The sequence below is a fragment of the Botrytis deweyae genome, assembly GCF_014898535.1.
Source record: "Botrytis deweyae strain B1 chromosome Unknown BDEW_015, whole genome shotgun sequence".
Classification (NCBI taxonomy): domain Eukaryota; kingdom Fungi; phylum Ascomycota; class Leotiomycetes; order Helotiales; family Sclerotiniaceae; genus Botrytis; species Botrytis deweyae.
Window position 1 is genome coordinate 279,538 of NW_024066222.1, and position 25,273 is coordinate 304,810.

General features: G+C 43.5%; 8 protein-coding genes across 8 annotated transcripts; 4 read left to right on the forward strand and 4 right to left on the reverse strand.

Annotated features, from left to right (window-relative positions):
* Window positions 1-1,827: 1,827 nt before the first annotated feature.
* EAE98_006784 (uncharacterized protein) lies at window positions 1,828-2,817 on the forward strand (the record flags this gene model as incomplete). Its single annotated transcript, XM_038954407.1, has 1 exon — window positions 1,828-2,817. One exon carries the CDS (start codon window positions 1,828-1,830, stop codon window positions 2,815-2,817), a length of 990 nt encoding a protein of 329 aa, XP_038809087.1.
* A 2,337-nt stretch (window positions 2,818-5,154) lies between these two features.
* EAE98_006785 (uncharacterized protein) lies at window positions 5,155-6,418 on the forward strand (the record flags this gene model as incomplete). The annotated part of the gene is made up of 4 exons (XM_038954408.1): window positions 5,155-5,177; window positions 5,235-5,372; window positions 5,452-5,549; window positions 5,604-6,418. 4 exons carry the CDS (start codon window positions 5,155-5,157, stop codon window positions 6,416-6,418), a joined length of 1,074 nt encoding a protein of 357 aa, XP_038809088.1.
* A 792-nt stretch (window positions 6,419-7,210) lies between these two features.
* Window positions 7,211-7,717, reverse strand: EAE98_006786 (uncharacterized protein; the record flags this gene model as incomplete). The annotated part of the gene is made up of 1 exon (XM_038954409.1): window positions 7,211-7,717. The coding sequence occupies one exon, from the start codon at window positions 7,715-7,717 to the stop codon at window positions 7,211-7,213; it is 507 nt and encodes a 168-aa protein (XP_038809089.1).
* Window positions 7,718-9,531: 1,814 nt separating this feature from the next.
* EAE98_006787 (uncharacterized protein) lies at window positions 9,532-10,651 on the forward strand (the record flags this gene model as incomplete). Its single annotated transcript, XM_038954410.1, has 7 exons — window positions 9,532-9,551; window positions 9,886-9,957; window positions 10,025-10,068; window positions 10,125-10,139; window positions 10,250-10,318; window positions 10,389-10,524; window positions 10,615-10,651. 7 exons carry the CDS (start codon window positions 9,532-9,534, stop codon window positions 10,649-10,651), a joined length of 393 nt encoding a protein of 130 aa, XP_038809090.1.
* A 1,005-nt stretch (window positions 10,652-11,656) lies between these two features.
* EAE98_006788 (uncharacterized protein) lies at window positions 11,657-13,621 on the reverse strand (the record flags this gene model as incomplete). The annotated part of the gene is made up of 3 exons (XM_038954411.1): window positions 11,657-12,552; window positions 12,601-13,148; window positions 13,197-13,621. The coding sequence occupies 3 exons, from the start codon at window positions 13,619-13,621 to the stop codon at window positions 11,657-11,659; spliced, it is 1,869 nt and encodes a 622-aa protein (XP_038809091.1).
* A 347-nt stretch (window positions 13,622-13,968) lies between these two features.
* EAE98_006789 (uncharacterized protein) lies at window positions 13,969-14,674 on the reverse strand (the record flags this gene model as incomplete). Its single annotated transcript, XM_038954412.1, has 2 exons — window positions 13,969-14,158; window positions 14,535-14,674. 2 exons carry the CDS (start codon window positions 14,672-14,674, stop codon window positions 13,969-13,971), a joined length of 330 nt encoding a protein of 109 aa, XP_038809092.1.
* A 3,812-nt stretch (window positions 14,675-18,486) lies between these two features.
* On the forward strand, window positions 18,487-20,534 carry EAE98_006790 (uncharacterized protein; the record flags this gene model as incomplete). The annotated part of the gene is made up of 4 exons (XM_038954413.1): window positions 18,487-18,525; window positions 19,244-19,677; window positions 19,811-19,818; window positions 20,041-20,534. 4 exons carry the CDS (start codon window positions 18,487-18,489, stop codon window positions 20,532-20,534), a joined length of 975 nt encoding a protein of 324 aa, XP_038809093.1.
* Window positions 20,535-21,845: 1,311 nt separating this feature from the next.
* On the reverse strand, window positions 21,846-23,853 carry EAE98_006791 (uncharacterized protein; the record flags this gene model as incomplete). Its single annotated transcript, XM_038954414.1, has 5 exons — window positions 21,846-23,343; window positions 23,396-23,417; window positions 23,525-23,602; window positions 23,677-23,712; window positions 23,769-23,853. 5 exons carry the CDS (start codon window positions 23,851-23,853, stop codon window positions 21,846-21,848), a joined length of 1,719 nt encoding a protein of 572 aa, XP_038809094.1.
* Between the last annotated feature and the right edge of the window lie 1,420 nt (window positions 23,854-25,273).

Genomic DNA, 25,273 nt, shown 5'->3' on the forward strand with positions numbered 1-25,273 from the left:
TGACAATTAAATGGTAGGGCAAAATTCTTTAGCCTCAGCATCAACAATTTCAAGACTAAAATTGGTCAACTGCAGATGATGTACGGCATTAATGAGAACATAAGCTTATCTTTAATCAGAACATTATTCAAACTAACATCTAAAACAATGATTTCAACATGAAGGTTATTGGAGTAACGGAATTCCAAAAACCGTCGTACTAATGGTCAAATACTTTCTGTCCTTCCGCTTGCAGAGAGCTGAAGTTACTTACTTTGTTTCGTGCAGTTCACTTAATCGCTGGGGTACCCATGCGGCCAGGAAGTATGTGCTAAATATAAAAATTCGAAGTTAGATACACATACCATCACATGGTAAACTAAAAGAAAACTTGACTCATTGTATGATCACAACTAACATTAACATGAAAAGATGCCACCGAAGCCGGGAATAACTACTCTCGCAGTATAACTTCCAAATCTAGTATCTTGCTGGAAATGAAAACGACATCGCCGATGCCCTGAGTCGGTACAATTTAGGAGAAGCAAATTTTCATGATAAGCCTCCCCTCCTCTCATGGAGATTTTCGGCGAAAATGAGCCCGGGTTTATTTACAGAAGAGTCATACACTATCCGGTCACACGAGTATGTATCTACTAACTTCCTTCACTCAGCTTAAGCTTCTCTCCTCTTAGGCCTGATTCTCGTGCCAATACGTAATTATTGAAAATGCAAGCTACATCTGAGCTGAATAACGGCTCACTTTGTCGAATCATTCGATGATGCACCCGGCTTAACTTTTTCATCTGGGTGTAGACTAGGCAACTGATGCTCAAAAAGGGATGGACTCAAGTTAGAGTTGCTTCACGAAGGAGCCCGAGGCTTCGAAGACACTAGAATTTCAAAAGCACTTGCTTTTGCGATACAGAAAAGTAGAATTTGCCGACGAAGAAAGTTTTACTGTGTAGTGGCGTCAACAGCTGTCAACTCTTAGTACGTGATATACTAACAATGCAAGAAAGACTTAGTACATGATGCATCAACAACGAGAGAGTCTTAAGATACGATAGTAGATACAAGGATGCGTGAGATAGTGAAAAGTATGAGTTTGAGATTAGCTTTTGCACTATTGCTTCAAATACTTTCAGACTTTGAAGAGGTACTCATTTAGATCAAATAATCAACTTGCAGATTTTGATCTGAAAACCGTATTTGGAATGATTGTAATTATTCCCAATTTGAAGAGAGTTTTGCAAACAAGTGCATCTGCTATCGATATGATGTACTAAAAAAGTCAAATTTATCAGTTGCGGACTAGTTGGCTGAGTAATCAGCAGAGCCTCAAAACATCCATTACTACTTCTGACCGTAATGCCAAGATTTGCAATCAACCACTCTTGCTACGGCGCCGAAAGCTGTAGGATGTGATGAACCGTAAATCATGATAGCGAAGTCGTCTGCCGTAGGTAAGTCGGTAGGGCTACTAGCACAGCGCACAAATGTACATTTTAAAATCCAACCTTAAGTGCAGTCTTGCAGGACTTTGCAAATTGCTGTATCTGCCACGGCTCTTGAGACTGGAGAACGACATACGCCCTGATGACTAGCAGAATATGTGATTCTGGCCTATGAACCTCCCATATCAAGGGTACATTTTTCATCCTATTGGTCTGCCTCTTTCCAATAAGTTCGCACAACTCGCTGGAATCAACGAATCTTCAATTACGTCGGGATCTGAAACAATACCAAATTCTTTCAACGTCTTGATTCGAACTCAACTATTCTATCTTACCTCATAACCTACCAATTGTTGCGAGAAATCTATCAACCAACAGACAATAATTAAAGATGTCTTTCCAACGAATTGCCAATAAAGAATCAGAAAGTCCCTCAATTTCACCTGGGAAGTCGCAAGCCAATCCGAAGATTCGCGCACGCTTGCAATCTCTTCCTGTAGAGATTTTGGTTCGAATTTCTGAGCTGTCCATGAAGGAAGAAGAGGAAGGTACAAATCCTGGCAATATCACACGCAACTTGCCGAACTTTATCACAAGCTTGAAATGTGGCGTGAACGATCCATGGCGTAGAGGCTATATTTATACCCTAAATGCTTTGAGCAGAAACTGGGTCTACTCCCTTCACTTTGGCAATAAGTGGAACCTACAAATGGATTCCGAAGAAGGTGGACTGGTACGGAATATTGTCATCAAATATTTACCTGAGATCTGGCCACATCAGTCTTCTTACTACTCGCCCTTTAGGTCTACCCAGACTGTCAATGGTGCCTCCGAGGTCAATTCATCGACGGAGCAATTAACCGTTTTCAGAGGCCTGGAGTCTTACTGCTGGAATCCAATGCCAGATATAGTGAACTCGTCACTAGACAATTTACCAAACGTTTGTTCAATCCAACTAGAGTTCAAGACCTTCTGCGTTAGCCTCGAAGCAAAAGGCATTGGTATGTGTAGAGCTTTACAAAGATTTCTGGACGATCATAAAGAATTCAAGCTCAAATCCGCCTCAATTGAGCCAACGAGTAGAGCACTAATGCCACTTGTGCAGCGAATTGTGATCCCGCAGGTCACCCTAATAGCAGGCCATGACGTCTGTTTTGATCTCACAGATAAGGGAATCTGGGAATTGAAAGCTTTTGCAGAAAAGGCGGATGCTAGAGTGGAGACTGTTGATTTGGATCTAGAAGATGATCAGGATTCAATGTTGTACAGGCATTTTGACGATATTTTCCAGGTGTTGAGAAGATGCAAATGGACGTGGGTATTTGGAAGAGAAAAGAAGTGTTTCAGCAGCTTAGAAACAAAAGACAGGTCTGAAGATTAGCTGGTCATTAATTTATCTTACTGGATGTTACTTATATCAGAATGATAATTCAATGGAGTTGAGCCATTTCGGAAGCCAAAACCATGTAATTTGCGTGACAATGTCTCATGAAAAGAGTGATTGATCTTCTCATTTTCCAGGATGAAATCTGATCTGTATCCCCATCATTTTTCTTTGAGTCTTTACAGATATAGAGCGGGAATGAAGAAGTCGTATGCAATGAAGTGAAGTGAAGTGAAGTGAAGTGAAGTGAAGTGAAGTGAAGTGAAGTGAAGTGAAGTGAAGTGAAGTGAAGTGAAGTGAAGTGAAGTGAAGTGAAGTGAAGTGAAGTGAAGTGAAGTGAAGTGAAGTGAAGTGAAGTGAAGTGAAGTGAAGTGAAGTGAAGTCAGTTATCTAAGATGAAGTGAAGTTCAGATTACCTAAGAAGAAACCCGGGCACGTGGCCTGTGCAGCCATAGAAGAAATAGTATCACGTGAACGGTAGCTCCCTCATTCGCGGGGAAAAAAGATGCCAGAATTGATCAACCGAATAAATATTACAATAAATCAACGACAAGTAAAATTACGAGAGTTAATAGTATTTAAATCATAGTACCCTCCAAAAATATCGATTCTCCGACCCGAAATGCAACAATTGGATTATTGAAGGGGTTTCCTAGTGGACAATCCTGGCCTGGGTTTTCTCCTACGAATAGCCTTCCTCAGCATCGACGGGGCAACAAAGCAACCTGTGACATATCAGAAATCTGGAATTTTAGGTAATATCGTTCTCAGTATTTCTCTCTCTAGCATTGGAGTCATAACATCCATGAGAACATGAAGAAGGTTGGATAGGTATTCCCTCTCCAATTCAAGAATTGAAACTTGAGAACTGGAAGACGGTATATTATATATTAAGATCAACCGCTGGTTTGTATTAGTGGTAATACTTAGACGGTGGAAATAAGACAGTTATCATCTCCATTGTAGCTCATTTTCATCACAGCGCCGTCAATATACATGCTTAAGAACCTCCATCATTAAGTTTAGGATGTTTGATTTATTGGCCATGAACTGGAAACACCATAATCTACAAGGATTTCAGTATATGTTTGTGTCAAACAGATACATCTAATCATGATAATGATTTCATCAGCTCTCCGGGTATCAATTCCAGTCCCAAAATTATCATAAACATACACATATCCTCCCCCCTCTCAATGAAAAATGCCAAATCCAATTATTCTGTAAACACTAGTCAAAATTTGAGATATGAAATGAGTCTTGTACATTTATAAATCTTAGACTTCGTCATTCTAGGTAGATAAGGCGTTGAAGGAACCACTAGAGAAAGAAGTAGGTCTCTCTGAAAGTGGTCCGTCTAAGTTGCGAAGAGAAGAGTGATGACTGCCAACAGCCTGATATGAGAGGTTTCTGGCATTTATGGTCTGCCATAGGAGGATAGAAAAATACGTCAGACGCAATGTGCAACTGATGCTTAGCGCTTTACTTCCTGCTCAACGATTACCAGATCCGGATTGACATTGTCCAGCATGGTGACATCAATCCAAAACACTTCGCAAAAGCAACCAGCTTGAGCTGGGTGGCCCACTCACCCGCCTTCGACGTCTTCTTCAGGTACCTCCGAACAACTCGGCCCGCTTTTACAGTAGTTGCCGCTTCGTTTCCGACAGAGAGAAGAGAGCCACTGCCAGATCTCCCAGCTCACCTGGCAAAGCCCCTGTCTAGAGATAGTATGAGAAATGGTTTAAACTCATCTGGATAAGCCCGCACATGATTGATTAAGCGATGGTAGATCACCATGTGATTTTTGAAATTGCCAAATATCTCATCTGAATTCGCCTTTTGTCTGAAAAACGCCAGTACCTTTTGGTCAAATAGGGAAGTCCCTTCAGACCATTGCCAAAACAGACACCTAGCATGCAGTCCTTCAGACCTTCAAACTACCATTCAAAATGCGGGGTTCAAACTCCGCCGCCATGATAGGGCTGAAAGTTTAGTCAGTGTATGATTTGAGAGACACGAAGCACTTGCCCAATGTAGCACGTGGCTTGCATATACATGTACACCAGGGTAGGATTTGTTTAGGCAGTCGTTCTGAAGATATTCAGAAACATATATAAAAGGGATATTCCAAGAAGGAATTCAGAAAGAATATTCTTGGCGCCAAATTCAAAGATATCACGAAAACGCTCGAGCCTCGGATTATCTCCGGAATATCTTCTGTGTCACAACACTCCACTCTCAGTATATATCCCAAGTGAGATATCTCTTGTTTCTATTTCCCTTCAAACATTTGAATTCCATTGTCAAGAATTGATAGTAGCCACATTGACAATGTCAAATATTGTGGTTGTTGGGTTCGTTTTCCAACCCTTTCTCTCTTATCTAACTCAGAGTGACTGACGTCTCTGCAGCGCGGGAGTGTCCGGTTTAACCACCGCTTTACTCTTATCCCAAAATCCTAACTTCAAAGTCACCATTGTTGCAAAGCATATGCCTGGTGATTACGACATTGAATACACATCTCCGTGGGCTGGTGCAAATTATCTTCCGTGAGTCGCAATTTACCATTCCTCTGTCGGGCAAGATCGGGTAGAAAATGAGACACTAATACTCAGTTCACCTGGGCAGGGTATCAAATGCATCCGACTGTAGATGGGAGAAGCGAACATGGTACGAACTCGCAAGACTAGCAAAAGATGTCCCAGAAGCCGGCATTCATTTCCAAAGTAAGTTCTTATGGCCCTCCCACTTTTGAGGTGACTCTTCACTGACTCCATCAGACACTGTGATTTTGAACCGCAATAAGGATGCTCAAGGAATTACAGGTCAATGGTTCAACGAGTTACTCTCCACTGATCCTTGGTTCAAAGATGTTGTCCCTGATTTCCGTGTGTTACCACAAAACGAGATCCCTGCTGGTGCGGACAGTGCAACCGCATTCACATCGGTTTGCATCAACACGGCCGTTTATCTATCTTACCTCGTCGGCCAATGTCTAAAGAACGGTGTTGTACTTCAACGCAGTGTCATTAGTCACATATCCGAAGCCGGCGATCTACATCACTCCGGGAGCAAGGCCGATGTGATCGTGAACTGCACAGGTCTTTTAGCCTCAAAACTGGGTGGCGTTATGGACAAAGATGTCATTCCTGTTCGAGGTCAAATCGTACTTGTACGTAATGATCCTGGTGTTATGCTAACTATTTCTGGTACCGACGATGGAGACGATGAGGTGTGCTATATCATGAAACGTGCAGCTGGCGGTGGAACGATTCTAGGAGGCACATATCAAAAAGGAAACTGGGAGTCGCAACCGTGTCCGAACCAGGCTATGCGAATCATGAAGCGAGCTGTGGAGTTATGTCCTGCTTTGACGAATGGAAAAGGTATTGAGGCATTGAGTGTCATACGGCATGGAGTGGGACTACGACCGTTGAGATTGAGTGGGGTTAGGATTGAGAAGGAGAAAATTGATTCTACATGGGTGGTTCATAATTATGGTCATGGGGGTTGGGGATATCAGGGCTCTTATGGATGTTCGGAGGGCACTGTGGAGCTTGTTGAAGAGGTTTTAGGATCTAAGTCTAGACTTTGAGCGCGATTCACTTGATGATTTTTCTACATGCCCCATGTGTGTCAGTGGGAAATAGTAGAGTTATCTATCGCCTTAAAACTGTCTCCTATCTTGATACTTCTGCTTGTTGATCATTCAAGTGCGGAAAAGCCCGCTAGATAATGCAACATATTGTTCACATGTCACAAGAAGCACCTCATGAATAAGTGACATGAGCAAGGGAGCCCATGATCCAACTAATAACAAAGATCAGTCATCCCCCATCTCTGGATAATTCCAAAGAGAAAGTGCCGCGCCCAGACCAAGCCATCACTGGGTTATAAGAGCAGCGTTGTAAGGGGGGCTCATGGTGCGGTAGAAACACACAGGCAAATGCGAAGTTCGGCTCTTTTTACAAGTGAAACAGGAAGCTCATTTGAAGGCTTTAGGACCTTGTTTCCTGTCAGCTTCACCTTCATATGTCGGTTGTGTAGGCGAAGAAAAAATTATTAGCAAGTATTGTCACATATTTTCCATAGCCATTTTCACAATACAATCTTGTTTTGGTCAAAGTCTCATCGCGTCAGCCCCCTTTTTTTTAAACGATCCGTCTGATTAAAGCACGCCAATCTTTTACCCGTTTATTGTATTCTGATGGTGAATAATTAAACCAATGAAATAGACGGTGACAAACAGATCTTGTAGTTTCATAAATTTCCCTTAGAGTAGTAATCAGAGATACAGGTTGCGTTCTTCAAAACGTCCAAGCAACACGAGTATGGCAAAGATCTATGCCCACATCTGCTCCTCCTCTCTTGCTATCATACTTCTCCTTCATTCTTGCCCATTGACCATACCATTCTTATCAGTTCGCCAGACCGTCCATCGATAGCGGCGCATTAAATCCACCATCTCACTCTTCGGTACCATTTCATGACATACGATGATGATTTTGCGCAGTGTTGGTATGATGATTCTCAGTTGCGTATCAACATGTGAGCAGGCGCCTTGAACGAATTGTGAGTGGTGGGCATCCTGGTTCGCTTCGGTTGCGCATATAGGATTGAAGCTATACAGTAGAGTTTCTAACGTTGTCAAATTGGTGAATTGTCGAAGATGCTCCAGACTATTTACATCATCTTCATTGAGCGCATATTTTCCTAGCTCGTCTTTGACGCTCTTCACAGAGGGAAATATTACGCAGATGTGAGACATAAGACTTGCGTTCACCGGCCCAACGGAGTGTAGAAAGGACTGTAAGAGTTTGCTCTGGCACCCCATTGTATCCATAAATACGAAACGATTTCGTCCATAAAGTGCAACGCTGGCCTCCTCGCGCATTTTTCGATTGGTGTACAGTAATGCATGCCATTTACTTGGTCTCCCTGGGATTACTGTTTTGACCGAGTCATCATAGATCTGAAAAAGATATATTCCTTGGGGTACAACTAGCACTCTTTGGTAGATGTCGTCGCGAATTTTGATGGGTAAGTCAAAAAAGCTGAGGACAGGTGAGGATATTTGCGAAACATAGATATTACTCGCTATGTTAGCATCCATAGCAGGCCACAGGGAGAGAATTTAAGAAGCTTGATAGAAAGAAGAAACAGCCAAGGCCTACGCAAACCTTGTTATAAAATGGAGTGGGAGAGAGAGGAAAAGAGAAAAAGAGAAAAAGGGAAAGAGAGCTGAAATCGAAACAAAAAGCCATCGTATGTTTCGGTATTGGTGTCGGATCCCCTAGTTGCAGTACTGTATGTATGTCAAGAGTCGGGTGGTATGCACGATGATTGATTGGGCGACGACAATGCTACATCGGCATCTTTATCGCCGACTTGCTGATCATACTCAACCACTATCCCACTTGACGACTCATGCCTTACCTGAAGACTTCCTATGCTTGCTCGATGTGACCACTTGATAAAGGCCTTTGGAGCTTAACTATCTTTCGATTCCCTTGCACTTAGGTCGTATTTAATTTTCATTCTACCCTATGGATCATGACCATGCTCGTCAACGTTTCTGATCTTGACCTTCTGTTTGGGCAATTTCAGATGCAATCTCCTAAATCTGATATCGCAAACAGGACGACCCGATGAGGTCCATAATGAAAGTTCTTTTGAAGAGTATATCACAATTGGAGAACTACCCCAAAATATCGACCTTTCAGCATCAACAAAAAGCAGAACTATTAAAGACATTCCTATCCATGGAAAGAATGGGTGAAATGGGTGATTTGTCCACACTCAAACTTTGCACTTGGGACTCTGGCTTTCTTCCCAACTCACCCCAAGAGATTGGCCTGTCGGCGTTGCAAAGCACACAGCAACAATGTATCGCATCAAGCATCTCTGAGTTGCGATTATACAATGTTCCGGTACCTAGTATAAGCTCCTTCAATAGGAGGGCGCAAACCAGACAGACGACCAGAACAACAGAGTTCTCGCATTGATATGAAACCCCTTCGACCTTACAAGATCAGTATAAGCCGGCATGAATACTGCTATCAAAGATGATGCACTTGTGAATAGCTCATTTGAGTCAGCCAAGGTTATCTACCAGAGACAACGCATTTTGATCAAAGCAATGTTTGGTTGATTGATTGGCATCGAATTCGAATTTCTATTGAAAGGCATGAGTTTGATGTCTGTCTTTCTTTTTGAGTAATGAGGGAGGGGAAGGGAAGAGATATAAAAGATGAATATTGTAACAGGATATACCAGTAGTCCTAGGGTAAATGTATTAACAAATGATGAAAGTCGAATGTTTCCCTCTTCAAGAGATTTGAAATTGAGAAGAAACAAAAATACAACAATAATTCATCTATAATCGTGGTATGAAGATAACAATACTGGATAACTATATTTATTGCTAGCAAGTACAAATTTACACCCAATCTAGATTTTAATTATTCACGTAATTACCCTTTGTTTTTATAAATTCTTGGCAAAATCTTTGTGTTCCATCGCAGGAAGTGAGGTACATGAGGTGCGTGCACCAGCTTTCAAAGATCTTCATCTGTTTTGATCCTGCCTAGAATCTACTGAACACATTACAACCACAACCCGTCCAATTACGGGAAAATCTACGATTTCTAAACTCTCCACGAACGAAAGATAATATATCAATACGGAAATCCACACAATATAGCAGCGATGGATTACTCTGATGCTTTGTGAGTTTCCCAAAACTTGCTTGCACCGTGCTCGTTGCGCGGCTTTGAGCTTGAGGGCTGGATCGATTGATGATGGTTGAGGGATTGAGGCTGCAGCTGGAGCTTGAGAATATATGCTGCTTCTTGGTAGATTCAATTGATTGGGTCATGGCAGACGATGAAAGTCCAAAATGATAAAAATCGATTCAATTGGAAGCTCCTCAAGCTCCGAGGCTTCATCGAGAGCTCTCCCCAGCCCTCAACCACACCAGACCTTACCGCCCAGTGTCCGCGAATGAATGTGCCAGCTCAAAGTTTATTGTTGAAGACGAGACTAATCATATATTCTTCTTAGCCGACTTGTCAATTTGGCAGTAGGTGTTTTTATGGTTCTTGGTGGAATTTCCCAATTCTTTCCTTTGGGCTTGTAAGTAACATACATATCCATGCGACAGCAAGAATCGAGAAATTTGCTCTTTCTAACATCATCGTAGCCAATCTATTATCATTGGATGTTACGTTATCATCTTCGGAATCTGTAAGTTATCCTCATACTATATCGTCCCGCGCATGAAATATACTAACATTTTCCAGGCACGGCTCTTCTTGGTTCGTCTCACCCACCTCAGTTCCACAACAATCCCATCTCACAAAACCTCGATTTTGACTTCAAAGGAGCCTGCCAAACATGTCGCACTTTCACTAATACCAAATTATAGAATTCCAAATTCCACCACAAGTCTCGCGCTATGCATCCTTCCTCTTTTCCTTCGTTGGACGAGGAATCTGTACGTCGCTCTCCACATCCCCATATACAACACCCACCACAAACCAAGCAAAACTAACACCCAAACCTAGTCTACGTATTCGTTGGATCCATCCTCTTACATGACCACGTCTTGCGCATCATTGCCGGTTCTTTGATTGGTATAATCGGTCTTATTTACATTGGTCTCGAGTTCGTTCCATCTATCGAGCCACCTGCGAACATGAGGTAAATTCCCATTCCCGCCCCGCCCCCAAATCGCTCTATACAGTTACAGTCTACACAAAACCTTTTGCTAATGATTATTCCCAAAAACAGAGAAGCAGATGGAGGATGGGGCGCCGAACAAGTCTAATCGCATCGCACACCTCCACCTCCGTTCGAGTTTCAAGGCTCTTGAACCGCGATCACTCAATTCGAACCAGATATCACTCATATCTCCTACGATACGCACAATACCTCGATACCGCATCTACTTTTTCCCTCGCAAATACTACCTTAGCCATCATCCATTTATTGGTACTAAAGACGCGAGTTTCCAGAAAAACAGCCTTTTATTACATATCATATTATCTCTCTTCCACCGAATCACCGAATCAAATTAGCTATAGAATGGACGGTGACATGTCGAAACATCTCCTTACTATTTCTCGCGTGTGTATGTATGTACGTCAACCAGTCTTCAATAAAAGCAAGATACAAAATCCAAAGCCGGGAGATTACAAAATTCACATTGTGAGACTTTCAACTTGGAATTATATAATATTGATATAATGTTTTTATTTTGCTCAGACTCATTGACTGCATTGCTTGTATCGAGGCTCTGTTCTGTCATTTTTTGTTCCGTTGGAACTGCCTGCACCTATCTTGCTTGCCTGAGTCTTGGACTCTGCATCTGTTTCCATGTATACATTAGAGTTGCAAAACTGTGCATCTAGCACTCCCAATATCAAAAGCCTGAACCTGGCACTGAAGATATACCAAAGAGAAATCCTGCACGCCTCTTGCCATTCCAATGTTACACTGATAATAAGTATAATGAAATCCCCCATTCATTAAACGGCAGAGGGGTATCTGTATCCCATCCCATTCCGATTATGTAATGACCCCGAAAAAAAGATCCCCTGGTAAACTCCCATCGTATCATGCAGTGTGTGGCCCAGTCCTCAAAGACAAACTCGCTCACTTCCAAACCCCTATTCTTACTCACTTTCCTTTCCCGTTTCGTGCACATCGTATTCTTTCCCATATCTGCAATAATCCTGCGAGAAAATTCACAAAGTAAACGCACATTCGTAATTTCGTAGCTTTCTTTTTCGTCCAATTTACCGGAAAGGCTAGTGTGGTTGGCGGGTAAATATTAATCCAACCCGTTTCCCAATTCAGCCAATTCTCTTTCCTTGGCCTTTAAAGCCTCCCTCATCTTTTCCGCTTCCCTCTGTAGCATCTCTCTTCTCTCCGTTTTTGCGCGATCGCTTTCACTTGTCGGGTCTTTCGCACTACTCAGTGCACTTCCAGCTCCACTACCCGAGGGACTGGTTGAGTAAGTAGCAGGACCGACGGTACTAAGACTCGGGCTAACAGCGGCAGAATACCGGCTTGGACTTAATCTCAGACTATCGGTTCCGCGGCGGAAGCTAAGGTCATTTTCGGAATTAACATCAGAATCGGAATTTGTGAAGCCGTGATTCAGTATCGATTTTATGGATGAGAGACGCTTAGGTAAGGTTGATGCATGTGCAGAGTCCGAGGAGAGGGAATTACTTGGGTCCATATCAGTAGCGGAAAATGATCGTTTTCGAGAAGGGGAGAGATAATTGTTGGGCGATACGGAAAGTCGATTATGGATTGGCGAAGGATATGATGCCATTGGTGGCAGTCGATTATCATTAGTCAAGGAGTCGAGGTTTTGGCCTTGATAATTTGGATTCGATGTATAGGCGCCAAGATCAGATGGTGGATGTTGTTGATGCTGATGCTGGCCATTTTGTGTCCGGATTGGTTCGGGCAGGGCTCTTCCTGGGTCGTTGCGTAAACGAAGACCCAAATTCACTGATCCGTCAGGATTCATCGTGCCTCGCTCAACTACCTCTTCAGGTGAAGCTCGATCGGACTCTGGCGAATCCATTGTACTACTAGTTTCGTAGCTGGATGCTTGAGAACCTTGAACTGCTGGAACTACCCTCTTACGACGCTTGATGATTGATTTCTTCATAGTCACTGGTCGATGCACACCATGGAGTTTATAATACAGCCCTATCATGTGTCAGTTAGGATACGTTTCTAGCTTGTCGATTAACTTACCACAAGCGTTACAAATTGTGTGACCACTCTCATCTCTACGCCACAGCGGTGTGATGGTAGTTCCACAGTTTTGGCAAGCTACAACGACCGTGGTATTTTGTGCTTGTAGTTGGAGGGATGCGACATCAATCGGAGACGGCGCATCTGTTGGTTGATCATTTTGCGGCTGTGGTGTTTGTGTTGCTTGCCTATCTTGACAAGAAGTAAAGTGAGCGGTTTTTGAGACACGATTATTGAAAGCTGGGCATCCACCACAGCCTTCGGCGCCTCCAGTACCATTGCAGCGTCCACCACCAGGGCATGTTCCTGTGGAGGTTTGATCTGCAGAAACATAGGTTGCGCCAGCAGCAGGAAGTGAAATTGACCCGCTCGCAGAGGGAGATTCCCGTTGATCTCCAGAATAACCGATAGGAGCAGTGGTTGGTGGACGTTTTAGATTTGTGGGCCGAGAAGCATTGCGAGCTTTTTGATATAAGCCACAGGCATTGCATATAGTTGCTCCTTGCGGAGATCTTCGCCAAAGTGGTGTCCTAGTTGTGCCACAATTACTTTAAAAAGTTAGCCACAACTACCTACAAAGCAATTGTCTTCCATACCTGCATATTTGATTAGATTGAATCTGCTCCACGCCCGGGGACGACGCAGGGATGCTGGCCTGGGAACTCTCTCTCTGACTCCGCTCTAACGAAGTATCCCTAGGACTGTGGTGATTTACTGGAATGCCAGTAGTCATGATTCTATCCGAATTTTTATAGTCGGCATTAGATGAGATGCTATGGGTGTAATCTCTTTCTTGTTGGCGCTGATCGTCGTATCTTGAAGAGTTTGCGGTTCCGATCAATGGATTGCCTGCTTCATACTCTTCTTTGGTAGGCTGTTCCATTGCAGCAACAGCCGATCGAACGGGAATCACTTCCTGCCTCCGTTGATCCGGAGATAATGAGCCTCTGTTACTCATATTGGTAAAAGGATGATCCGACTTAAAGCCAATCGAAGGAGCTGTTTGAAGTGCGCAGCACATATGGCTTCCTGAAAACGTTGACGTGTCTCGGAAATATGTGATTTCTGACGGGCGGAGAGAAAGGAGTAGCTAACGTCAAAAGAAGTGATGAGAATACTCAAAAGTAAGAATCGAGTTGTAATGTTCTTTATGGAGTAGTGAGAACTATAACGCCTTTGGATAAGGAGGAAGACTTTGCTGTTGAAATAGCGTGAAGGTGATGTCGATCGTTTTTAAATCTCCTCGTCCAGCTATAGCTGGGGTGGCGAGATGATATGGTCGCCGATGAGGTTATCCTACCGACGTTTGGATGCGTATGAGGAGGCAGGGTTAGATTGCCTTTGAATCTTAGCTTGGTCTCCTAAGCTCTACTTGCGCCAAAAGATACAAGCTGCTAGGGGGTGATGCAGTAAAGATTGGTGCTTATGTTCGGAAATGCTGTGAAAATACTGGAGATTACTCCTAGAATGAAATCGGAGCCCAATCAACTTTTGCAAGATCCAGAAGGCCCTGAAGATAATTTGAGGGTTTCGTCCTAGAGACTCGGGGCTAGAACGTCTGATAAGGATTGAAAGTCTGTTATCCAAGGAGTTGGCCTGGTTAAGTGGAAGGTCAGCTCGACAACGTGGTAATGGTTATTGAAAATAGACTTGACAAAAATAACGAGTAAGCTATGCAAAATCCAAGTGCTAACAATAATGCAATTCTCTATGTTGTGGTCGTGATTGTGATTTGCGGTTGCACGGGCCAAGTTTATATTGGAGCGGGAAACAGAGCCTACAATGCACTACGCAAACTTCGACTTTGCCGTTGTTGAATGGGAGCGATGGCAATGCGATCAACCTCTTTTGCTCTAGTAAAGGCTCCAGAACAAATAAAAGGGGGTAGAGTGACGGAAAATACAAGTGTTGAGATATCGTGCTGTGTTACCTACCTAAATGCGCTTGGATTTAATGGCTTTTGGATCAAAATGATCGCCGTGATCTCCGGAATTTCGAGCACGAGAAAAGGAATATTGAAGTTGATAATATGAGGAAGGATTGAGCGATTGCGATTTGATTTGACTTCACTCATGCAAGCCCAATTCCTTGTCTGACACAAGTTTTGCTTGCTTGCTCTCACTGGAATCCGTGACTGCAGATTGATTCGATAAAGTCCAGTGACCAAAGTTAACCTTCCTCTCCTCCCCCTTTCGGATGTTTCACAGGACCCTTTCTTTCTTTCTTCGTCGCTCCTTGAATCTGGGTGTCGTCGTTCTCTTTTCCTTATTCGAATGTGTGGCTTTTGTCATCCATAATCTGTAATGCGTAATGCTTTGTAGAATCCAAATATCGGTGAGATGAGTAAGGTCAAGTCAGGGGGTTTGGGGGCTGAATGGACTGGAAGGAATATCAGAAAGAGTATCCTGCTTCCCTTCACGGTGGTAGTGACGACGAGTGAAGGAGACGGGAGTGAGAATTGTGAAGCGTGAAGATGTTTTGAACTCCTCTTCGCCCTTGAGACGGTGTGGACGGTGTGGTCGGTGTGAAGGGGAAGTCCTGTTGTACGAATGGCTTTTTCGAAGATTCCAATGAGTTTTTTTGGATGGTCGGTACTCGTGCAGTAAGGACGCACAGTAGTAGAAAAAGGCTTTAGTGACCTAGTGGGTAAGCGTGGTAAGGTTGGAAATTGATCGCTCCCTAGGTAAGTTATGCATACACATCCATCACATAGCAGTGCACTCGCTCCTCTCAATCAAGAAACACCTGGAGTCCTGGAAAGGCAAGCGTCACTTGCGCATAAAGAGTGGTTCTATTGCGATTAGCGTGAGCTAGATTATCTTAGCGTGGTCATTCACATTATCTTATTTTTCATTGGCTCGCTTACGGCATCACTGCACAAAGATTTAATGCAGGGTCGAAAAATTGAATACTTATCGGTACCTTCCTGGCATTTCCCTGGTTCCCTGGTACCTTCCTCGCATCGCGCAGGCTGGTACGGCTGGAACTTGGGATCGAGGGAGGTAAGCAAAGAAAAGGTCAACGGCCGTTGGTCCAACATGCCGGGTATCACTTCACTCATCTTCCGATTGCTTCGAATGTCCAATATTACGGAGCAACACATGAGATAAAGGTCACGAGACATGGACGCTAGCAGAGTCTCCTAAGCCTATCTGGGTACTGGATATCTACTTTTCCATTTATCGTTAGACGGGACTCACATTCCACTCGAGTATTGTAGAAGAGAAAGAGAAGAGGACCGAGGATTATATAATCAAGATTCTACCATCACCACATGTCTTGAACCAATCGGTACCAAGAACAAGTACAAGGGAAGAAGAGACCTACCAAGCTTTTATCTGATCTATACGTATACGGAGTATGTACCACGTGCAGAGTACAGAGTACAGAGTACAGAGTACAATACAAAATACAGATTACAGAGTAGAGTGTAGAGTGTGTAGGTTAGAGTGTACGAGTAGATTGTGTAGAGTTTGTAGAGTATCAAATAATATTACTCACTTACCTACCTACCTACCTACCTACCTACCTAGGTACGAACTAGACCTTCTTCACAATCGACATCGACAGAGCCAACTCCTATGAAAAGAATACATTATGTAATAATATCGCATCAGATGTCACCACTGGCTACCGATGTAATGTCATTCAAAATCATGGCAGGCGATGCCCAGAATCATGTCATGGCACAGAACACTTTCTTCCATTGGAACGCTATCTTATCTAACGAGTCTAACCATAGAAGTGGGCGGCGCGGCATCACACATCACATTCATCTCTCGGAACAATTTGTTCACCGGCGACCACATATCAATCACATTTCACTTCCTCAACGAAAGCCCTTTTTTTCATAGACCTGAAAGGATTGTTCTAGACCATTTATAGTCCTCAATGCCCATCGCTTCCATTTCTCCAGAGCACAACCGCTACATGTACCTAGGTCATCTGCTGGCAGATCTAAGTATACGGTTACACTAAGCTATATTCTCAGCCAATCACCTTCCATACAGATGAGATGTGTTTCTACATTTGCTTTTTCCGCTCCTCATTATCGCTTCCAGAATGCAGGCGAACGTGTACCCTGTCAAGGCATTCGTGGAACAGAATTGCCACTGACTATCGGACTATTGTACAATTGTACAATCCCAACTCCGATGCTACAAGATGTCCATCGAATGTGAACAGCGGCATGGATATTTCAATGTTGGTCACCTCACGCGCCTATAATCGCTGCGTCAAATTTCATACTCCAGTACATCGGTGGTACAATAAACCAGTGCGGAAAAAAAGGTTCCAACGTACAAACGTAAGTCTTCTACGTTGAGCTTTTCTTGACTTTGGTATTTCCTAACAACTACCTACAGTACTTGTTTCGGACTGGCATTTTGGTGGTTCGTGATTGGCATATGTGTAGTTCGCACACACCTCGTTTGCATTCCTGTTCGTACCCCCAATCCACCAGCCACGCCAACGATCCTCCTTGAAAGCCCCCAGTAAGACCCTCAGCCTTATCCTTATCCATGAGTTCATCTCGTGTTGTGTTCAACTCGAGATGGTCAACTATTTTCGGTACAATACGATACAGCACATCCTCCTCAGAGTGTGAATGTTTTACCAGTACGTATGCAGTGTGGACCAATCATTCCACCTCTTGAGTTCAAAGAAGTCAACCGTAAAGTTAGTCTCCGCAGACCTAGTTCATCAGCACTCCCGCTAAATGACAAGAGTCTGTTCCGATGTCACGGAATCTCAAATGCTACATTGGCATCTACCCAATCATAGCCTACATCAACAAATTTTGAACGGCTCCGACTAATGACAAGAAACGCCCCGCGTTACAACCATCAAGTCCCTCACCCTGTCAAATACTATGTTAAAGGTTACTTTATCGTCTCTAGCCCAACAATCGTGGTAATGTGACCGTCAAGTCTCCACGGGTAACAATTTCTGTTATACGACAGCGGCATGGAATATATTTTCCTTTGCCGAATCCGAACTTACCCCGTCAGTGCAAAGACCCGAAATCATACAGCATGAAAGAGGGATGAACTACATCATACAAACAAACTCGTCCCTTGCAAAGGCACAACATGATTATTGGCCAAGAGAGGAGGAATCGAGATTACGGATTCGTGGCTCGAGTTCCCCCTCTTCACACATCTCAATTATCAAAGTTTCACAACGTTGATATTAATGGACCTTACCTATCATCGAGATCCACGAATATATTTTGAGAGATTTATCCTCATCCTTGAGGTTGATCCTTGGGCTTGACACCATGTAACATCAGAATGCTATAGCTGTGCAACCAAACAACGCATGGAGCCGCCGGCCTACATATACGGTACCATTTCATCCATTTACCTGGCGAAACTCAAATCCTCGAGATTCCAGCCATGCAATATCCCGATGACAAGGTATAACTATAGGGAGAATGTTGGTCGCCGAATGGCAGGTAACGGTACGGCATCACGTAGGTCTTGGGAATCCAATTAAAATCCCGCCACACATCTATCGTTCCCATCTGATAGCAAGCATACTTGCCCAAGTAAGTGAGACCGAACTCTTTTGTAGTCGAGTCTCTTCCAACTCAGTCTCTTCCTTATTCGACAAACTTTTCCCCCAAGATATCTCCTTACGCGCATCGGACGTAGCACCAAACACTCGGCGAGTTTTTGTCCTTCTTGTCAAGTGCCGTACGGAGGTATACTGAACGGAACGAAACAAACTTCCCGAGTTACAAGTGCCTTCCTACATATATCTCATGGGTCCATGTAGCACGGCGAGTATGCTGCGCAATTGAGTATATCCATGCATGCATGGATGCAGAAATATCAATATCAGATCCGGACCGAGACCTTTCATACCCTACAAGGCGACACTAGAATGTCAAAGCTACTTGGAATGAGTATGGGTATGTCACTTGTAAGTACTTGGTACACCGCCAATTTCTGAGCATGAATTTGAATATTGTCTTTGTATCTGAGTAGCCATGCGGAAAATATCATCGGACCATTTTGAAATCTTTCAAGAAAAGAACAGGCTAGACTCTACCTTTTTTCTCTCAACCCCCATTTCTCCTTTCTCTTCTCAAGATATGTCATATTCATACAAATACGAGTACGAGGAAGAAGTACAAACACATTGATCTCTCATACCATCAGTCAGAGACTAGTATCTCTACCGTACAGTATATCCCGCCATCACAGCCTCACACAGGCAGAGAATCATCCTATTTCAAAATGGACTTGTCCTAAAGCAGATTTTGTGTATATGCCATGCCGGTTATATCGTAAATATTGCTTGATTTTTAAGGTAATGCAATGTCCACGGGTGCCCAACTACTGTTACCATCCAAAGCACGTGATTCCAGGCTGCGTACGAACCTTTTGTCCTGCCTCAACAACATTCGTGACCTACACCCCATTATTTGAATTTGACAAGCAATCAACATGGCGGCAAACCACAACCATGCCAAGTATCAGTCGCGTCTCGATTACATCCAGCAACTATTAGTAGATCATTTACGTCTCCCGAGCAACGTATATCATTTTATCACTCTCCGCACTGCGCTTGCCGCATGGCACTTTGCGAGCATCTCCACTCTCTGCATTTAACGATTAACAATGATAACTTTGAACAGGACTTACAACAGATTAAGATCACGCCGATACAATACGAACCCGATTGCCCATTCAAATACAACAACTTCGTCTATCACCTCGTGCTTCCTGGTGACACCTTGGGTGGGCCAGTGAATGCAGATGGAGGACACAAGCTCCAGCAGCCAGGATGCGTCGACATTCCAGCAGGCACCAGGGAGTTCATACTGCGACTCAACAACCCTGACGCCGAAGGTATGTACCAAGAAACACGAGTGCAGAACGAAGTCGCCATCCTCGCTCTTGCTGCAGATGCCCTACGTCATGTCAATCCACCCGTAGTCCCACGCGTCTTTGGCTGGGGTGGCGCAGGTCGCAAGCATGTAGGCTGGATTTTGCAGGAATTGATGCCTGGTATACCAATTGGCGAGGCATTCGGCGGAGCCATGTCTCTTGACCAAAAGAGGGGGATCCTGTAAGAAATATACTTACTAAAATCTGCGTGTATGATAGACTTGTCTTGCTTGGTGGGGAAGTGAGAGAACAGTGATGGCAGCCCATGCTCGATAAAGGCGTCAATACGTTCTCGAATACCGTTAACATGCCAGCCCTGAAGGTACGGGTTTTTATCTGCCTTGGTGAGCGCTACTTTCAGGCGGCCTCTGTAACAGTCTTCGAAATTATCCCAAGGTCCCGCACCAACGCTTGTCATGGGTCCGCTCACGATGGCGCCGCTGTCATTAAACGTCGCACCTCCGAAGCCGTGAATACTCTTGGGAAGCGGGTAGTCCTGCAGTGCCTTCTCGGCCTCGAGCCTGGCATTAACACTGAGGCACAGCTCCCGACAATCTTCTTTATGATCCTACTACAGGTCGTATAACTGCACTCCTCGACTATGACTTTGCAAGTATCCTGCACCCAGCATATGAATTCTTCCGCTCGTTTGGCAGCAACGGCGGCCAATTTCTCGGTTGGTCGGGAGACACGACTCCACAAGAGATAGCGGCTGAAGCGCTACGCAATGCCAAACTCACGGGCCAGTTTCCTTCGCCTCTTCCAGCTCCTGGAGTATCCGATAATGGTCCGGTGATAGATTGGGAAGTCGCGCAGGCATGGGAGGAAGAGCTGCAGAAGATGGATGTGAAGCGACCAAGTAACATTCCGGGCATTGAGAAGTTGGCGAATATTGACGAGATCTTGGGCGCCTTAGTGCCGTGGAGGTTATGTAATGAAGACTTCCTGAGTATGAATCAAGATGAGGATCAGAGAATGGCACTGAGACGCATGAGCGAGGAGAAGCTTGTGGGCTTGCTGGATCATTTGGGGTTTTAGACTTTAATGGAGTCAAGAGCATATGAAATGAAGAAAGAGATTTACATCAAGGATGAAGCATCTTGCCTTCGTTAACCCTATCTTGAATACCTTCGTCTTTTATGTATTTCATAGGCTCGCCAATGATTCCCGACGCATTGATTCCAGTATGAATACTAGCATTACTGTAATAGAATAAGAAATACGACATGTAATAAAAGAGGTCAAAGAAGTGTTGCCTCCCCGGCCAGCTCCCCAGATTCCAAGCGCCGAGAACGAAGTGGCTGGGTGTTATACAGTATAGCAACCTTTAACGGAGGTGTCCAGGTACTGCAGAGTACACGGGATGACAAAGGGAGTACAGTGTAAACATCATCCGCCTGCACCTGCATCTACAGCCCCAACAATCTCCAATCTTCAATCTTCAAACTTCAAACTCCTCTCTATCTCTTTTATCTCTCCCTTTACCCTCCCCTCAAACCCTCAACCAACACAACAAAACAATGAAACCCACAACACCCCCTATCCCCCATCCCCCATCCCTTCAGTCCTATCTACATCTATACACACACCAGTCCACACACCCACTCTTAGAAACATAACCCAAATCCTAACTCCAAATTCCAAACAACAAATCCCAACTCTCCAACCCCAACCCCAACCCTCTATACTCCTCACTCATCACCCAAGCAAGTACCGCATACCAATCTCTCATTATCTACCTAACTAGGTAATCGTAATCTCCAGTTTTCCAATTTTGTTCGCAGACTCACTCAGTACAAGCCATTATTATTGAACTAGATCTAAACTCTAATTTAGAAATACGTGATTTCATCAGCTCACCACCTCGATCCTTTCCTTTCGTTATTTTATTTTATCTTTCCCCTTCTCATCACTTTATTGCACTGTCTCTCCATCTACCTAATCATTGAAATTCCAGCTTCCAATAGACACACAGAGATTTCATCACAAACACAAATAATTTCAATATGTCCTTTTTCATTGTAGTGTATACATTTCTTTTTGGAGAGTATGATGTCTCATCCTGGCACTACATATTTGAAGTGATGAAGTGAACTAAATTGACCAAAGAAACTCGTCCACGCTTTCTCAACCCCTTGTAACCTCATAGGTTCTCCCTAAGCTCGCCGTCACTTTCTTATCTCTCTGAAAATAGCAAATTATGAAAGAAATGAAAAAGAGAAACGTGAAAAGCAAAAAGCAAACATTGCAAAATAAGCAAGCCATATTGTAAATGTACACCAACAAAATAGCACCAATTACAACAAATCCTCCATCACAAATTCTGCAAACCTGTATCTTATCCATACATCAATGCTTCCTTCCCTTCTTCGTAACTGTGGTCCACTCGCCATCTTCAACAGGAGGAGAGGTGGTTGTTCGATCTGTAATAGCTTTCTTTTCTTTCTTAGCAGTACTTGTAGTGCCCATTGAGCTATAGCCAACAACACTCGCCCATGTAGAAGCAGACTTGGAGTTATTGCTGCCATACTTCACGTTGTATCTAACAAGATCATCAATATCTTCTTGTTCCATTTCGTCATCTTCTTGCACGGGAGCATTAACAAACCCCTCGGTTTCGAAACACTTGTAGACATTTTTATTAGTACCAAGAGATTTCTTCGAAATACTCTTATATTTTCTTGAATTCGATCGTATGTGCGACTCGTGTGCCGTGGTGATTCTCAAGACCTTATGCTTTTTGACTTTCTGCTCTCCTTTGCCGACAAATTTATCCTCGCTTCTATGTGTCATTTCTTTTACATTCTGCCTCTCAACCATCAATTCTGCAGGTATGTCCTTACCCACAGCAACTTCGCCTTTGTCCTCTGGACCATCTTGCCTGTCGTCTCTCTCTGTTTCATCATCGCTCTGAGAATTTTCCGCTTCGTTGCCAAATAGCTCTTCTTCAGTTCTCATCGTAATCATTCTCTGACCCGGGGTTATTTTCTGACCAGTTGCCCAGTCAAACATTTTGCGGTATTCAAGGATGTTTCGAAACGCGTTTCGTCCAGCCCACCTCCAGAAACCTTCTTCTCTGATGAAAGCTTCTTCTTCTTCCCGACGGATAACATGCAGATCATTCTGGATGGCAGCGATGAGCTTTCCTATCAACTCTTTTCGGGGTTTCGGATTAGAAGGCGGTTTGACATCAATGCGAAGACGATAGAAAATTTCGGGATCAATGCCACCATATGGATCATTCTTGTAGGCCGCTTCGGGAGTGAACCTTTGCTGGTGACCACGGAGTTTGGATTGCCTTGATGGTGTTGCTGTAGTGAGTCTTTTAGCCGCCCTTTGTTGCTTTGGAGTCGGAAAGTTGGGGGTCTTGTATTCTTTATTGGAAACTTGAGTGGGGGACTGAACCGCATATGCATCATATTCTTCATCCTCCTCTCTAACCGGACTAGCCAATGCAGATGATGTATCAGCATGACGGTTGTCATAAGCATATGTACCTTCCCAAGCACCTTTACTTTCGTGTATTTGACCATGCAATGCCTCGCTAATGCCATTAATCTCATCTTGACTAAAAACAACAACGTCCCTTCTAGTCTTTGCCCCCAGCTTCTTTGCCCGCTTCCTTCCTCTCTTTGTCAAACTCTCCTCCTCGAGGCTCATTTCAGAGATTGCGTCGGTTGCCTCGGATGTGGTATCGGAGTCTGTCCGTTTCTTATCAGCTCCGTCTTTTTTCTTCATCATCTGAGATCCAAGAGATAAATCAGCTTGGTCAAATGTCTTGATCTCTCGAATGATCATCAGGATCTCCTTGTGTCGAGTATAGTGCATCTCATCAGACGTGTTGCATCTATTATAATTAGCAAACTAGCCTAGATAGATACGAAAGCCCATGTAATTACCCAAGACATTCATGAGATTTTCCTTTATTACGCATGCAAATTAGCATTGTTATTGACTATTTGATGGTTTCATAACCATGATCAAGCACCCAGTGGCCAGAATAGGGTTAATAAAGTTGGGGAACTTACCAAGGAAGTGCAGCTGCTGATGAAATCGGAAGCAAGGTTCAACATGCTTACCAAGACAGGAAGACTTTGAACGAGCATCTATGGGTGAAGCATAGTGAGTATTAAGTCTACCAAAGTTACAGATGAGGTTGCTATAGCTTGATGTAACTTACTATGAAGTGGTGTTGCACATGTTCCGCAATGATGTTCTAAAGACGGTTGTTAGTATACTCTGCGGCAAATATAAGATTGTGGGATTTCGTACCTAAGCCAGGTGATACATCCCATCTATACAAGGTTTTACCCTTATAGAGACGATTTTCGCGAGAAAGCATTGCCCAATTCATCATAGCGAATATTGTACAAAGTAGTTGAACTTGAAATGCTCGAGTTTCTTGGCGGCGAGATCTTTTATTGCCTTGAGATAGGTATGTAAGTAAGTGAACTTTGATACTGAGTTTGGTCCACGAATCTCTCTGCTCCTGTGGAAAAATTCTTGTCTTCGACGTTACGAGTCAATCAAACTGTTTTGTGAAATTCAAAAAATAGTCGGCTCACGGGGGAAGATTGTAAATGAAATAGATTTGTTGTGGTCAAGCAGATGAATAGCGAACTCTTGTCGGTCTGGTGTTAAGGAAGATGAAAGTCTTCAATGTTGGCGCAAGAAGCAACTTATGTCTTTTGAAGAGCGTGCCGGAGAAGATATGGTACAACTTCCTTGATGCAATACTAGCATTAAAATACTAGATGTTAAAAAGGGTTGCAGAAAGTTCAAAGGAATTGGATTGCGAGAATGTGAAGATGTTGTGAAGATGTTGTGAAATTGTTGTGAAATGGTGTATGTAGGTTACGATGTTGATGGAAAGTCTGAAACAAATTTTGGGAATTTATTGTGAAACGAATGGTTCACTGGACCGGACTTTAAATGGTCGCGTTTGTGAGGCTAGTGAGACTAGTGAAAGAAACCTTAACTAGTGTAGCCCTGATACGTGTGATATTTCTCTGAATTATACGGTTCACCACTGCCGTAGGTAGGGTAGGCGGTTATGAACTGAATCTGGCCGAACTCCGGACTCAAGGCTTGTGTAATCAACTTATATTAGACGCGATGAATGAATGAGATGTATCAATATCGATGGAGTGAATATGCTCAGGCTTGATCCAGGAAAGTAAAACTCGTTATTTTATATCTTTCGTTCCAATTTCATCTAGTAAAATTTCCAATCTTCCGGATCCAATGATCCTCTCGACATCAATGTGCCACGTTGGGCTATCAGACTGGGTAGAATTGTTCCGTACCTAGGTAGGTGATGACTTTAGTAAACACTAGACATCTCAAAAAAGCTTTCTGCAGATTAGATGCTTCTGAATTCGAGCCCCTCTCGAGTCTCGATGCCTCCCCAGCGGATATAAGTATTGGTTGTTGTCCTGGTGGGAAGAACTTGATATGATAGGCCAGATTAAGATCGAGAACTTGAGAACTTCTTTGCTTCACATATAGCTGCGCGCTATCGATAGGTACTTTACATGAAACATTCGTCGAAATCGAGGAATCGGAGTTATAAAGATCACAGAAGCGTTGGTTGTCGTCTCGATCGGAGGATATTGTCTTTGAAGTTTGGATTTTTGAATGAAAGATAGATCTGCAGCAGCTACTCTTACTGAGAAAGGACCGCACAATACTGAAATATGCCTTTGTCAAAGGTATTTCGAAGACTCGAGGTTGACTGTTTGTAAATCCTAATTCTGAAAAAGATGCCGAGTATTCTG